Source organism: Cricetulus griseus (assembly GCF_003668045.3).
Source record: "Cricetulus griseus strain 17A/GY chromosome 1 unlocalized genomic scaffold, alternate assembly CriGri-PICRH-1.0 chr1_1, whole genome shotgun sequence".
Taxonomy (NCBI): domain Eukaryota; kingdom Metazoa; phylum Chordata; class Mammalia; order Rodentia; family Cricetidae; genus Cricetulus; species Cricetulus griseus.
Genome location: NW_023276807.1, coordinates 89,586,689 through 89,603,779, shown reverse-complemented (window position 1 = coordinate 89,603,779; position 17,091 = coordinate 89,586,689). Strand labels below are relative to the sequence as shown.

The 17,091-nt window shown below is 38.4% G+C and overlaps 1 protein-coding gene across 1 annotated transcript; it reads left to right on the top strand.

Annotated features, from left to right (window-relative positions):
• Positions 1–13,865: 13,865 nt before the first annotated feature.
• Positions 13,866–15,135, top strand: LOC100772545 (vacuolar protein sorting-associated protein 72 homolog). The gene is given in 1 exon segment (XM_035452690.1): positions 13,866–15,135. A coding segment is annotated over 1 exon segment (1,095 nt). The 5' UTR covers positions 13,866–13,880; the 3' UTR covers positions 14,976–15,135.
• The last annotated feature ends 1,956 nt before the right edge of the window (positions 15,136–17,091 follow it).

Genomic DNA, 17,091 nt, shown 5'->3' with positions numbered 1-17,091 from the left:
CTCAGTTCCCAGGATACTCCGTGCCTATAGTTGCTCAAGCTGGAGTCTGGACAATAATGTCACACCCAGATATCATTAATGAACACTGACGTATATAGGTGCATAATTAGAACACCTGAGCACATTCACAGAGAGAAGCTGCCATGGCATCCTCATCTATCTATCTATCTATCTATCTATCTATCTATCTATCTATCTATCTATCTTCTATCTATCTACCTACCTACCTATCATCTAGCTATCTATCTTTCTATCTACCATCTATCTATACTCTATCTATCTATCTATCTATCTATCTATCTATCTATCTATCTTCACAGACTCTGTGCAGGTGTTGACTTTCCCTTGGCTCAAGCTGATGCTGCAACTGTATCCTGGACACTAATTATTTGTGCCCTTGGTTCTATACTTAGCTATGCAGCATTCGTTCCAGCCTAAAAGCTGGAGAGCAGCCATGCTGTACCAAAGCCCTGATGTTGCTGCATTCTCCTGGGATGAAAACACTCCCATCTTTATGGAGGTTTAGTGCGGGTTAACCTTAAAAAGGACTTCTCTTTTGAGGTATGGGACATTTGCTCCATTAGCTGCTTTGTACCCAGACCGCCCATATTCCTCCCTGATGACCTTCCGGTTTATTTTAGATGCCCCTGTGTGGCACCAAAGCATATCTTCATGTCCTCTTTTGCTTTTAATAGGATGATATTGTGAAGAGATTGCTATTATTAATCCATAATTGTAGTAAAATTACCATTTCAAATTTGATGGGTGGGCTTTTTTTGCCTTGTTATGTTGTAGAGACAGGGCCTCACTGTGTAGACCAGGCTGTTCTTGAATTTCCAACTGTGACTCAAACTCATGAGTGCTGGGAATTGGGGTGTTTTACCAGCTCACTTGGATCAATTATTTTGGAGTGTGGAGTTCATGCCACTAATCACATTCATAATATTAAGCAACCATGTACATTATCTATTCCAAGTATTTATTTTCATGACCCCACTTAGAAACCCCAATTAATCTATTAGTAGTTTGAAACTACAATAGGCTCCTTTTTCTGGGTCACTAGCTAAAGACAGATTCTGCAATCTTCTAGCAAAGATTTTTCTTAATATTTTACATATATGTGGTGTGTGTGCATGTGTCTATGCATGTTTTCATATGTATTAGTGCACATGTGTTTGCAGGTACATGAGTGTGAATGTTATGTGTGGGCCAGAAGCTGATATTAAGTGTATTGGGTATGTGGGTCTTCCACAGTCTCCACTTTGTTTATTAAGGCAGGATCTTTAACTGAACCCAGAGTATACAAATGAGACAAGCAAGACAACTGGCTCTAGGTATTCCCCCATCTGTTCCCCGGCTGCTGGGCTTACAGGCACCTGATGTACCTGCCTAGCATTTATCTGGGGATTTGAACTCCAGTCTCCACACTGGTGTCATAAGTGCGTTATCAACTGAGCCATCTCCCAAGCCCAGTACAGATTCTTCTTATCTTTAAATTTAAGATACTTCCCTTGATAAAGAAAGATGAATAATGTATTCTACATATTGTCTGTGTTCTGAGATGCTCTGGATGTAACTCCATCTGTCCTTGGAAGCTTAGATTTTCCTCCAGAACTGAAGTATTAACCCCATTCTAGTTTACAAACAGGTCGATAGAGATACAACTATAGTATAGCCATTATATACTGAGTGTCCCTCAAAGGCCTTATGTCACTATCATGAGGTAATGAAACTATTAGGAGGTGCTAGTGGCAGCTAATTATATTATTGGGAGCATGTCTATGGAGAGGACATTGGGTTCCCTGCTCCTGCATTTCTATTTGCTCTTCTATAGCTGTCATTAGCTAAATAGACCCCTTTCTTATGAGCTACACACACTGGTGTTCTGTCTCATCACAGGCCCAAAGGCAACTGGGCCAAGTTACTACGGAACCCAGATTCTTAAACTTTAAATTAAAATAAATTCTTCCTCCCCACAGATTGATTCTCATGGGCATTTTTATCACAGCAACAAAAACCCAAAAGGTACCCTTAGTGTACTTTTACCATCTAAGGTCTCATGGACAGATCAATGAACAGAGTTGAATAGGAGACACCAGTATCACCCTTATGGGTGTATGAACTTCAGCGCTGATGTGCCTGGACGTATGTTAACTTCAAAGTTTTCTCCCTATCATTAACACATTGTGGTGTAAGTGTGTGGATTGACTATGACGTCTAAGGACCATGTTTGAAACTAGAGTCATTGCATGTGCTAGTTCCAGAATTTGCTGGGGCTTCTGCTTACCAAGGCAAGGTAATCTAATGCAGACAGAAAAAACAGTGTTCCAGAGCTCACATGAGGGTTCAATGGGAGGAAACTCATAAATTGCCCAGCTCAGCATCAGTTCCATAAAAATCAGTTACTACATGAGATATTAAAGTTGTGAGTAAAACATTAATAATCACCAATAACTGAAGTGTTTTACACGCTGTTCCTGAGATGCACGGATTGCATATTAACAAGATTGTTCAAAATACCGTTTAAAAATTAACAAAGCTGTTTCTTTACTGGTTGTCTGTCAGGTTTTGGAATGGAGTAAATCAAGCATTCTTCTTGCAGTCTTTCTTTTCCAAGTCAGAGGTGCCAAGTCTCAGGCAAGCACCTGAATTCCAAGTGATATTCAAACATAACCCCAGGAAAGAGTACTTCAGTAATCACTCATCTTTAGCCCTGATTCTGTCTTTTTCATTTTTATGAAGGAGCAAGCTTGGCATTAAGCAACTAAGCAGGGAGTCTAGAGAAAATTTCAAGTTCATTAGAAACTTGTGCTTGTTGTTGTTTGAGATTGTTCTAAATTGAGTAGAACATTCTATTTCAGACTCTTGTAACAGAACAGGTCATTGCACACCTGAGCATGTCCATGGAATGTGCAAACAGATGCCAACTATTCCAGCTATGTGTCCATAGTTCGCATATGTATCTGAGCAAATATTATCCCATGAACTATGATCTCAAGGCTTAAATATGTTGAGGCATACCATGAGTAACGGATTCATCCTCCATCTGTGGTCATAGAATAAACATCTGTAAATATGTTTACTCAGATTGAAAGCTAAAATGTCAATAAATTAGTGGCCCAAGAGAAACCACAGTGTCAATGGTAGAATTGTTTTTGAAATAGTATACACAGCAACAGTTGAGTCTATTCAATGGTTTCCAGAAATCTACATCCATCCAAAAGATGATGTAGCCCTCTGTGGCTTCCAGAGCATAGTAATTCCATCAAAGTAGGAAAGTAGCATTCTGGCTAATAGTGTATAAAGTTTAAGCTCTCATTTTTATGTTCATTAAGTAACAGATACATTTCTTATATAAACTAATAACATTGTAAGTTATCCATTTTATTTATGATCAGTATTTTCATGTTTGGTTAATAATCTTGCTATAGCCTCATGATCTGTGGATCAGTTACAAGTATCAACCTGTGGCGTATATATTCTGATATTTAAATAGACACTAGAGGCAAATTAATTTTCCTCAAGTACAATCTGTAGAAAAGCTGAACTCTTAGAAAATGGAAATGGAATGAATGGAGGCATTTCTGTCCAGTACTATAACTTTAGTTACTAAAAAATAAGTTTGGGAACTCTGTTGTACCACCTGGTAACTGCAGGCTATTATAATGTTATAGTCTTCAAAACTACTGAATAGACTTTAAGTATTATCACAAAAAATAAGCATCTTAAGTAAACCTTATGCTTAGCATCTTGATTTAGTTGTATGAAATGGGTCTGTGGTTCCAAAGGAACATTTGTTCAGAGTTCAGTCCTAGGAAATGGTGGAAACTTTAGGAGCAAGGGCCTGGAGATCCTTGGTCAATGGTCTTATACACTTTAAGGGATTTCTAGGACCTCAAATTCTTCTTCAGTCCTGTTTGTTTCCTGTCCACCACAAAATGAACATCTTTCATATGCTTCTACCACCGTGTTCTGAATTAGGAAAGGTCCTAAAGCAACAGGATCAACAAACAATAGACAAACACTTTCAAAGCCCTAAGCCAAAATAAATATTTGGTCCCATTAAGCCGATTATCTCGGATATTTTGCTATAGTAACATAAAACTGACTGACATATTTGGTTACTCCACAAAGTATATATGTATTTGAAATGTTCATGTTGTACATGATAAATACACTTTTTATTTGTGAATTTATAATTAAGTCTAAAAATATATTTGATAAGACAAAAATAGTAATAAATTAATAATATTGTAGAACTAACAATAAAAATTGAGGGCTAACAACTGCAGCCCCCTTCAGAAAAGAGCAGTCACTGAAGGAAAATTAAGAGAATGGAGACAATGTAGTGACCCAAAGAAGTATGTGTTGGGGTGAGGTGCCATGGAAAGGTAGCATTAGAAGAACAGCAAAGGGAGGCCACAGAAACAAGCTTGACAAGTTGATCCGCTGAGGCACAACCTCCTGCTTTCTGGGAAGATTTGCCCCTCATGATAGCCTCTAAAGATGACTGTTCAGGGAGGAATGGTGAAGTTTAAAGTTCAAGTCTATATAACAGGCCATGTTTTAAAAGCAGATGCTGTTGCCCCCCTATGATAACTATTAATCTTCTAATTTTTCTTGCATTTTTGGCATATAACTAAAATGGTAGGATAAATTTAGAGCAATGTGAACTTGGTTTTTAAGCCACTCTAAAGATGGGGACTCTTTGCAATTCTTAAAAAGTCTATAGGTATTTTAAAAACATCTGTAGGTATTAAAAAGAAACCTCAGATACAATGTGACTTGGACAAACCCTGGAGCCTATTACAGGATTAATGGAGTAGCTCTATCAAGGAAGCACAAACTAACAACAATGACAGATAGATTCAAAACAGACTTCTACTAGACACTCAAAAATGATCTACAGTCAATTCTTCTTGAATTATTCAAAATAATCAAGAAAGAATGAGCAGGAGCCCTCTCAAACTATTTTTATGAAGCCAATATCACTTAAAGAAACAACAACAAAGAAGGGGGAGGGAGAGGAGAAGAAAAGGAAAAGAAAAGAAAAATACAGACCACTATCCCTGATGAACATAGATTAAAAAATGTTCTTTAAAATATTTGCAAACAGAACAGAGACATACATCAAAAAGATTATCCACCATGAATAAGTTGGCTTTACCCCTAAAATGAAGGGAGGATTAAACATATGCAAGTCAATAAATGTAATATATCATTTAAACAAACTTAAAGACAAAATTAACATGATTATATAAATAGATGCAAAAATAGCATTTGACAAAATCCTATATGCCTCCTTTATAATAAAAGTCTGTTATGGTAAAAAAAAAAGGAGAATGTAGGACTAGAGTGAGCATATCTTAACATAATAAAAGTTATATTGAGAAACTCAGAGCTAACATCATCCTAAATGGAAAAATATGAAACAATCTCACTGAAATCAGGAATAAGACAGGGATGCCCACTATCCATGTCCCTTTTAAATACTGTACTTGAAGCAGTAGCAGAAAAAGTAAGGCAAGAAAAAATGGATAAAAATAGGAAAAGAAATTAAACCATAGCTATTTATAGATAACAAGCTATTATACATCAGAGATCCAAAAAAGCTACCAGTAAACTTCTAGAAACAATAAATTCAACAAAAAGGCAGGATACAGAATAAACCTTCATGAATCAATAGCTTTTCCTTTTCTTTTTTCTTTTTATTTATTCTTCTCTCATATAATACATCTTGACTGCAGCCTCCTTTCAATCCTCCCAGTTCCCCCACCTTTCCTCTCCCCCAGATCCACTGCTTCTCCGTTTCCCTTCAGAAAAGAGCAGGCCTCCCAGGGATATCAAGTGAACACAGCATAACAAGATGCAGTAGGACCAGGCACAAAACTTCATATCAAGATGGACATGAGGCATCCCAGAAAGAACAAAATGGTCCCACGAGCAGGCAAAAGTCTCAGAGACACCCCAACTCCCACTGAGAGGAGTCCCACAAACACCCTAAGCTAAACAACTACAGCATGCATGCAAAGGACCTAGCATGCAGGCTCCATAGTTGCTGATCATTAGCTTTTCTTTAGAAAAACAACAAATGTACAAAGAGATGATGGACTCCTACTCATAATAGCCTCTCAAATTAAAAAAAATCTAGGAATAAAACTAACCAAGGGGGTTACAAACCTTTACAATGAAAATTTGAAACCTCTGAAGAAAGAGAAAGATACTAGAAAATGGAAAGGGATCTTAACTTCTGGTAAAATTAATATGGTGAAAGCTACCATTTTACAAAAATCTATTTAACAGATTCAATGAAACCCAATCAAAGTCTCCATGTCATTATCCACAGAAATAGAAGAAATTTATCCTAAAATTCATATGCAACCACAAAAGGTTCTAGATAGCCAAAATAATCCTTCAGAAAAAGGATGATGCTGGAAGGATGATCGTTCCAGAACTTGGCATATTACAAAACCATAGCAATAAAAACAATATGGTACTGGCACAAAAACAGACTTGTAGACTATGGTAGTTCACATGCAAATGGTCCCCATAAGTTCAAGGAGTGGCACTATTAGGAGTGTTAGGCCTTGTTGAAGTAGGCGTGGCCTTGTTGGAGAAAGTATCTCTGTGGAGCCAGGATTTGAGGTCTCCTATGCTCAAGATATACCTACCTCAGACCACTTCCTGTTGCCTGCTTATCAAGGCATAAGACTCTCAGGTCCTTCTCCAGCACCATGTCTCCCTGCCTGCTACCATGTCACACCATGGTGATAATGGGCTAAACCTCTAAAACTGTAAGCCACCCCAATTAAACGTTTTTCCTTTATAAGTGTTGTTGTGGTCATGGTGTCTCTTCACAGTAATAAGATATACAACCCAATCAAAGACCCAAAGTTGAGTATATATAATTTCAGACACTTAACATTTGACAAAGATGCCAAAAACACACTAGAGAAAAGATGGCATAAATATTGCTGGGAAAGCTTCATGTCCCTGTGCAGAAGAATGATATTAGACCCATACCTATCATCTTACGAACTCCAAATGGATCATAGGTCTAAATGTGAAACCTGCAACACTGAAACTGCTAGAAGAGAACATAGATAGTATGCTGCTATATGTTAAGTGAGTAGGAAAGGATTTTCTGACTAGGACTCCATTTGCCCTAGAATTAAGATCAATAATTGACAAATGAAACTTAAAGCCATAAAGATTCTCACAGCTAAAGAAACAATTATCTCAAAAAACAGTAAAAAAACCAAATGACCCTCCAAAAATTGGGCCTGGGACATGTGTCCACAAAAGATAAGAAATACCTTAACAAAATATTCACCATCCCTAGAAATCAGGGATATGAAAATCAAAACAACTTTGTAATTTCATATTACCCAAATCAGAATGGCAAAAATCAACAAATGACCAACAACAAATGCTCGTGGAAGTGCAGGAAAAATGGAACACTCTTTCATTATTGCTAGGATTGCAAACTGTTGTACCACTGTGGAAATCTCAGAAAGCTAAAAATAAGTCTACCATATAACTTAGATATACCATTCCTCAGCATCTGCCCAAAGCACGTGCCATCCTCCTCTACAGATGCTCAGCCATGTTTGTTGCTGCTCTATGCACAATAGCTATGAAATTGAAATAACCTAAATGTCCTTCAGCTGACAGATGGGTAATGAAAAGTATTCCATATACTCTACAAAAGACTATTCAACCATGAAGAAAAATGAAATCACAGACTTTTCAGGTAAATAGATGTAACTAGAAAAGATGATATGGAGTGAGGTAACCCAGACCAGAAAGACAAACATTGCTGGTTCTCTCTCATCTGAGGCTCCTACTTTCAAACCTTTAGATGTGAGTACATACTCTTGACTAACTACAGAAGCCAGAAAAATAAAAAGGGACCAGTTCGGGGTTCATGGGGAAACACAAATGGTAATAGGGTACAAATGATCCAATGGAAAATGGGGAAGTCTGAAAAGAGAGGAGGATAATACAGAAGGAGGAGGAAATAGGGTTAAAAAGCACAATAAGGATGTCTGAAAAGGTAATGGACAACAATTCTATTAGCTATCAACCTAAAAGACCTATAGTATACACAAGTCAGTGTCTAAACACACTTACATAGTTTAATGAAATGGTCTCATCTAGCCTGGCAATGCTCCTCCAAGTGCCAAAGATCATCTAACAAAAACCATAATACCAGGCATGACAATCTCCGTTTTTTGAGTTGTTGCTCAGAGTTGTCCAAGGTATTTCTAAAACATTACAGGCTGCTGTTAGTGCTCTTGGTTGCTTCCCACACATGTCAGGAAAGTCCCTATTGTTGAAGACACTGTGCACTTCTGATGTAGTGCTCAAGGCCCATGAGCTGAAGCTGACTTGAAAGTCCCCTCCCTGAGGACTAGCTTTCATGATATCAAAAGGTGTCAGACAAAGTTCTAAAGTAGGCAAGCAATCAGCAGATCTAGCCAGCTATAATGCCTGTGAACCACAACAGCAACCACCCTGGTAATACCTTGGTAGTAGCCAGCAGCTCTCTAATTGAACTCGAGACCTGCTCAACAGGAAGAAAGCTGTCTGCAACTAAAAACCTACCCAGGGATAGTGAAATAATGGATCTTGGAGGAGAATCTCCAACTGCCACTTTATTAAACCAGCATAAACCTCAACTACATTCTAAATATTCATCATTATAAATACACAATCGTGTAGTTCTCACTACACTTCACTACACTACACTACAACCAAGGAAATTTGAGACTAGGAGAAAAAGTCTTACCAGGGAAGATGAGCACACCAATTGGTTATCCAATAACAAATGGTCATCCCTGAAAACAACATACAAGTAACATTTTACATACTGAACAGGGTGTATGTATGTATTTGCATATACACACACATATGTATATACGTGTGTGTGTGTGTGTGTGTGTGTGTGTGTGTGTGTGTGTGTGTGTGTGAACAGTCAATGAAAAATGTCATTAATTTGAAAGAGAGTCAGGAGAGGTATGTGGGAGTGGTTGGAAGGAAATAAAGGGGGACAGTGGAAATGTTGCAATTATATTATAATCTCAAAAATAAAAACACTTTTAAATTTAAATTAATTATTTGTTAAATATTTAAGTCTTAAGTCAGCCAGGCATGGTGGTGTATACCTTTGATCCCAGAACTTGTGAATTGGAAACCAGGCTGAACTGCAAAATGAATTCCAGGACAACTAAGCTGTTACATATAGAAACCCTGTCTCGAAAAATCAATAGAGAGAGAGGGAGAGGGAGAGAGAGATTTTTACATCATTATAATAAATGCTTTGAAATTATTTCATTTTAAGAGTATTTATTTCTTATTAGGATTTATGAGGTTTAAGGATAAAGTTTTGGCATTTTTACTTTATTATTTGTGAGACACTTGTTTACCCTTATGGTAAATGAACTAATCATTTAACAAATACTTCCCCAAAACTATCTTATTGTTATTTATAACCAAAAGACAAAAGAGACAAATAATTGTCCCAAATACACGATTATGATTTCATGTAACACATGATTATGTGTAAGCCTTAAGATTTCTTTGTAAGCCTTGAAAACACATTTTGTTTTTATGATCATTGTTCCCAAATGTTTAGATTTGTATCTTGCATAAGCTTGTCTAAGAATGAACCATGAAAAACCTGGTGCTGTCTTTTAAAAGGCAGTAGAAGTAAAAGCAAATGCTTGTAAACTGCTTAGATTTATATACAAATACACTTATATGCACATATAAGGTATTGAACAGCACAGAAGTATATCATGCATCTAATCCTTGGAAAAAAACATTCTACTGTCCCAGAAGAAGGCAGTTATCCCATAGCAAAAATTGCACCCTGAAAAAATGTAATCATTTCTTAAAATAAATTTATACCCTCAAGCAACGGGGATCATCTTATAGAGTCAGAATTAAGACAAGGTTCAAAGACATAGCATCTTTAGTAGAGCAGTATGATTGTAAAAATCTCATTTTTTGAAAATATTCTTTAAATTGAATTTGGACGTTCATGTCGATACCTACAAAGAATCTAGACCTCAGGCTATTAGCCAACTCTACTTGTTTCCCCAAAGTCATTCTTGTTTTTCACTGTTACCCTGTCCTTTTAGCTGAGACTATTAAACATTGAAGAACAAATTGACTTTCCTTTGTCAAAATTACTTGCTTTTATAAAATCACAGGAGGCAGGCATGGAAGTGAAGAAAGTATCAGTGACCACTTTTACAAGTCTAGGTTGAGAGGTAGTTCAGAAGTGGTTATTCTCAACAAACCCTTGTAAAAATAACCTAGAAGATCTTCCAGACAAATAATTCCAAATAATGATTATAACTATGTTTAAGAACTCAAAAATTGTAAAATAATAAAGTTGACTCAAATAAAAACCAATCCAATATATGAAAATTAAATTCAATAGAAACAGAATAGCTGAAGAAAAGTCAAAATCAAAGTACAAAAAAACATGAAAAACTCATTAAGCCAAGTAAAAACCCAGTGGAGCATCTCATAAACAAAATGGATCATGTGGGAAACACAAATATGCTGCTGCAAGATAAAGTAGAGTAATCCATCACCCATACCTGCATGGGAAACCTCTTTCTCTAGGCTTAGGAAATCTTATTAAATGGTTTTATTGAAATATTATCTATGCCCTCCCTATAGTATTGTTCTTTTTCTGTTGACATCATTGGATTGCTGTCTCCTCATGACATCCTATATTTCCCCAAGGTTCTGTTCATATTTTTATGTTATAATTGAACACCATGACAAGACATGCTCACCAATACATTAGTGGCACAAATATCATAGGAGTAACCAACCACTTTCTGGTAGGATTTAAGGCCCTCTCCAAAAGGTAAAACACATTACTGGTACAATTATCAGAACCAAAAATCTACTGATGGATGTAAGCCCTAGGATGTTGATCTTTCCTTTTCATTTTATTTGAGATGAGTTTCAGTCATTCACTGCTGAACATGTAAGGCTAGTTGGTCTGCAAGTCTCCAGTTCTCAGTCTCTACCTCCCATCTCTTAGTAATGGCACACTGGGATTATTGCATGCATTATTATTATTATTATTATTATTATTATTATTATTATTATTTATGTGTTATGTCTGGCCTCTTACATGAACCCAAGCTGTGAAGACATATTCATGGAGCTTCCTCCCCATACTCCAATCCAGAATTCATTAAGAGGTCAGAACCCAGAGTTATATAGTATATGTATCTTTACATCATGAGAAGCTCAGGGGCTAAATACTGCAGGCCAGAAGCTGAATAAGCTGACCCAGAAAACATCCTCAGTTCCATCTTTCCACAAGAAGAAAATCAAAAGAGGACTATATAAAAGTAGTCTCCTAAAACCCAGACCTGGGTCATTTCTAATAAAAATTAATCAGGCTATAATTCTGTTATACAAACAAACAAACAAGACAAGCAGGATGAAGTCACAGGAAAATTCCAGGCTTATTAGAAAAGTCCTTCCTCTGACATTTGGATGTTTTTAAAAGGCTTAAAAAGCAGAACTTTAAACTTGTTTTGTGAATATAATAAAGACTGAAATGAGAGAATTCCTTCAAAAACAGAAATCATAATGAGAAGTAGACTATATTGAACTACAACAACTTGAAAGAATATTTTGAAAGTTTTTTTAGAATAATAACAAAACAGAACCCAAAGTAAACATGTGGTCCTGAGGTCATCTAGGTGACCCTTTCACCTTCCAACTATCTTGGATCCATGTACCCATGGTAAACAGAAGTAACACTGAAGAAAGCATCGTCCTGCCTTGCAAAAGTGAGAAATCACTTAGTTCTAACCAATGAGTGAGACATACCATAAATCATCAAGGAGAGAATGCCATTAGAATCACTTGAAAAGATAACACTCCATCTCCATAGGACAGTCACCCATTGGTCTCTAGCAGATATGGGACTACACTTCCTATATTAAAATCTGTCACTTGGGTCCAATGTCTTCCTCTAAGTTAGTCTAACATACAGGTAGATGGCATCTCAAATAACTTCTCTCACTCTCAGCCTTAGTGATGATGACCTTTGAGCCTGTAACTTATAAAACTTTCCTTCCCTCTACTTGATAACACTAAAAATTAAATAGGGAGGGTTTTACTCTTCAAATGGAAATGCAGAATTTTCTGTCGAAGGACTATTGTTTGAGGTCCCAGAAGAGTCCTTTACTTGTAACCACATTATGTGTGTTCTAAATGTAGTTCGCCTGCTCTCTTTGACATATTCCCCAACAAGGAATCCATACTCCGAGTTAAAAATTCCACTGTTGGAAGGGTTCACCCTCCCTGGGGAGTGAATAAAATTGTTTCTAATTTAAATAAAAATTTATATTAAAAATTTCAATTGCAATAGGCAAACTCTGAAGCAAACTACAGATGTTCTAGTAGCTGTACCAAAGCTTTGGTGAGAAACAACAGAAGGCACCAAACCTGTAGGTTGCGACTACTCTCAGGTCTGCTCAGAGCCTACACCAGTCCTTTCAATACTTCTGCTCTGCCCCAAAAGCAAATAAACGGGCTACGATACTATATCACCTCATCCAAGATTTTACAGCTGGCAACAAAACTGTTGCCCCTTTCTTTCTGGTTCCTATGACTCAAATTACATTTTGTCACCTGTCCTTTGTAAAGAGACCTCTTCTGGATTTTCCCAGAATGCCTTACCTTCTTTTCTTCACCAAGGAAGGACAAGACTTTGTCCAGACTTGATTTCTTTTGGACTTCAGTTCTGCTAAGAAACTGTAGCTGACTGGATCTTTAGTTCAGGGACCAAAGAAATCTGTGACAAAGAATTCCATCCACCTGTGCTCAGCTTTAGCAGAAAAAGATGTAAAGGCTCAATATGTAAACCTCTTTTTCCAGTACACAATTTATTATTTAGGGTATAATTTATCAGAAGAGGGAAAAATATTGTCTGCCGATAGACTTAAGGCTGCGTAACGTAAAGTTATCCATTAACAAAATAACCGTTGAGAAGATTTCTAGATTTCCTAGATAGGACAGGCAATGAGTGTCCAGCACTTCTACAGTATTAGCGCCTCCTTGGGAACTGGCAAGTTTTCAGGTGCCAAGGCCTGAACTGGCTTAATCTATAGAGAAATTCAGCTAGCCTCTACCCTTAGATCTCTTTTTTTCTGTTTGTCATCAGTTTACTTGCTTGGTTGTTGTTGTTGTTGGAGACAGTGTTCCCCTATATATCTCTGACTGCCCTCAAACTTAACACTCTCCTGCCTCAGCCTCATGTGAACCGAGATCACAAGTGTGTTCCAACACACCCAACTAGAAAGAGCTGCATCTGTGTCTGTGCATAAGGGATCTGATAAAGCTATGGAATGTCAATTCAATTTTTGAAAATTGTGAAAATGTCAATGCTACCTATAGTATTACCCCAACTCAGTGGCAAGGCATATTATACCTTTGTCTTAGGACAAAGGCTGTCACTGCAACACTTTATAAAATATTCCCGCTGACTAGTTCTCATCTCCCGATCAGATTTTATATTCTGCAAGCACCACTGACTGGAGTACACACCTACCAATCTGCTTATTATCCTCTCTGGGGATCCTGTTGCTCCCCTTCATCCTTTATTGCTGCAGCATGCTGAAGCATGCCCTCTTTTACTCCTAGCAGGAGAGCTCTGCTGTGATTCAGTGAGTGGTGACTCTGCTTTGTTTGGTGTTTTGGAAGACCCTCCTGAGAACTCAGGCTATGTTCTTTGTTCATGGCTAATATCTCAAAACTGAAGCTGGGAGCTCCGATTTCCAAGAACGCGAACTGGGCAAGGGGTTGTGGGCGGCCGCACAGTCTCTGTAGGTGGTATGAGTTTGTCTGGAGGCCGGGCCCCTCGTAAGACCGCTGGGAACTGCCTTTCTGGGCTCCTAGAAGCAGAGGAGGAAGATGAGTTCTACCAGACGACTTACAGGGGTTTCACGGAGGAATCTGGAGATGATGAGTATCAGGGAGACCAGTCTGATACAGAGGATGAGGTAGACTCTGACTTTGACATTGATGACGGAGATGAACCATCCAGTGATGGAGAAGCAGAAGAGCCAAGAAGGAAGCGCAGAGTCATCACCAAAACCCATAAGAAGCCTCTAAAGAGCTTGAGGCCTCGAAAAGTCAGCACCCCAGCAAGTAGCTCTCAGAAGGCCAGAGAGGAGAAGGCACTGCTGCCACTGGAGCTGCAGGATGACGGCTCTGACAGTCGGAAGTCTATGCGTCAATCTACAGCTGAGCACACTCAACAAACATTCCTTCGGGTTCAGGAGTGGCAAGGACAGTCCCGGGGGAGAAAGGGTCCCCACTGTGAGCGACCACTAACCCAGGAAGAGCTGCTCAGGGAGGCCAAGATCACAGAAGAGCTCAACTTACGTTCACTGGAATCCTATGAAAGGCTGGAGGCTGACAAAAAGAAGCAGGTTCACAAGAAGCGCAAATGCCCTGGGCCAGGAATCACCTACCATTCAGTGACAGCGCCACTTGTTGGGAAGCCTGGTCCCAAGGAGGAGAATGTGGACATGGAAGGATTTGATCCTGCTCCTACAGCTTCTGCACTGACTGCACATGCTGGCTCTGGACCTGCTGTCCCTCCTGCTCACTGCTCACATACCTTCATCACATTTAGTGATGATGCAACATTTGAAGAGTGATTTCCCCAAGGGCAACCCCCAAAGGTCCCTGTTCGGGAGGTCTGCCCAGTGACCCATCATCCAGCATTGTACAGGGACCCTGTTACAGACATACCCTATGCCACTGCTCAAGCCTTCAAGATCATTCGTGAGGCCTACAAGAAGTACATCACTGCCCATGGACTACCCCCTGCTGCCTCAGCCTTAGGCCCTGGCCCCCTACCCCCTGAGCCACTCCCTGGCTCTGGACCACGAGCCTTGCGTCAGAAAATTGTCATTAAATAGATTCTTGCTCCATAGAAACGTCTTTCCTCTGCCGACCTAGCTCTCAGTTCCTCCTCTTCCCTTTGTCCTCGCTGATCTTTGTTGTTTTTTTTTTTTTTTCACCATTTCTTCTCCTAGTTCATTCTGGTTTTGTTGTGTTGTTTTCTTTTTTTAATCTAATAAAATGGTAAAATCCTTTTTGTATGGAAAAACTGAAGCTGAAATCTATCAAGCAAAATATGCATCATAAACTGTAGCTCTCCTGTAGAACAGGGCCCTTGATCTAAAGTGAAATGTGCCCATATTCAAGACATACTACATTTCCTAGACTTCCAGCCATTTAAAAACCAGAGAGCAAACACATACTGGTGAAAGACCTGGTTGGAGTTGACCCATAATTTGAAATGTTCTGAAAACAAAAGAATCACCCCACCTATGATGGAAGCCCAGTGTAGTGTGGGCAGCATGCTAAGAAGCTTTGAGATGGAGTACACATCTTAGAGAGACAGAAACTGAGAGAGGTGCCTGAGCGGTCATCACCCCCAAAGCTTCCTTCACTTTAGTTTGCTGTCATTCATCAGAGTACCAATCTCTGGGAGGATTCTAAGACGTGATTAAAAAACACTAGTGTATAGCCTCTTGTTTTGAAAAGAGAAATCTACATCTGTGACTTGGTAAGGTCTGTGGCTATCCAGACCGCTGTTTGATGACAGCAGATGTTTTTGTGGGACATTCGCTAAGATCTCCACAACAGTTGGTTTGTAACAGACAACTTGGTTAGTTCCTTAAATTAGCACTGGGGGGTAAACTTTAGGGGGTATCACTTTCAGGTCTTATGTCCCCTTTCAACAGTCATCCTAGAAAAAGAGCAAGATGGGTGTGGCCAGGGTCTGAGGATCCAAGCCTACAGAACCTTTGTAACACCTTCATGTGAAATTTATCCAGCTTTTACACTCTATGGGATTTTTAAATTTTTTATTGTAGTCATTAAATGTTTCTTTTATGATGGTTGGGATATTTATTTACTGAAATGCTTAGTAACTATTGGATTTTTGTCCTTGAAACCTCTGTCTAGATCCTAGGTAGTCTTTTTTTTTTTTAAGCTGCTTGCCTATAATCATTCTTGCTGCATTTGTATCCATCTACCAATCCATCATCATCTATCCATAATGAGCCTTTACTTCCTTTTATTACATCAATATACTATGTTAGGTCACAATAGACTTGCAAGGATGTCCACTCTTTCCACTTCTATCTAATATGGTATTTCAAATCTTAGCCAGAACAAGAGTAAGAGAGGAAAATAAAAAGGACATAAATAAGAAAATAAGGAATAAAAGTATTCTTATTTGTAGATTATGATTCTATACAAAAATGCCCAAGAACTCTTCCAAAGAACCCTTAGAACTGATAAGCACATTCAGAAAAATGGAAGAATATAAAAGCAACACACATAAATCAGTAGTCTTCCTCCATATCAATGACAGTGAAAGATAAACAAGGGAAACAATTCTACTCACAATAGCTACAAACAAACCTAGCAATAAACCTAACCAATGAAGCAAGACTTCTACAGTAAACTTGAAGACACTGAAGGGAAAAAATTGAAGAAGACACTAGAAAATCAACAGGCCTTCCATGCCTATGGATTGGAAGAATTGATCTTACGAAAATGGTAATCCCACCAAAAGCAATGTAAAGATCTGAAGCAATCCTCATCAAATGTATAGAAAGTCATGAAAGGCCAACGAGAACCAAAGCAATCATGGGCAAAACATAAGCTAGGGGAAGCCTCAGAAAACTTGATTTCAAATTTTACTATAGAAATGTAGTAATAACCTTTTGCCAAGAAGCTGGAGTGGCCACTGGAAGGCGTCCGTCCTGAAATTTTTAAACCTGTACTTACTATAGAACTAAAAGATATCTGATAGACAATATCTCTATAAAAGCAGATTTCCAGATTTTTGAATTTGTGGCTGTGTACTTCACAGAGCAGGAACTGGCCAGCATGACACTTGATCAGAAGGTCCTATACAGGGATGTGGTGCTTGAGAACTTTGCACATGTGGCTTTTCTGGAGTACATCTCAAAATTAAGAAAATATGCCCAACTGGCTGAAGTGGACTCATCCAGAGTG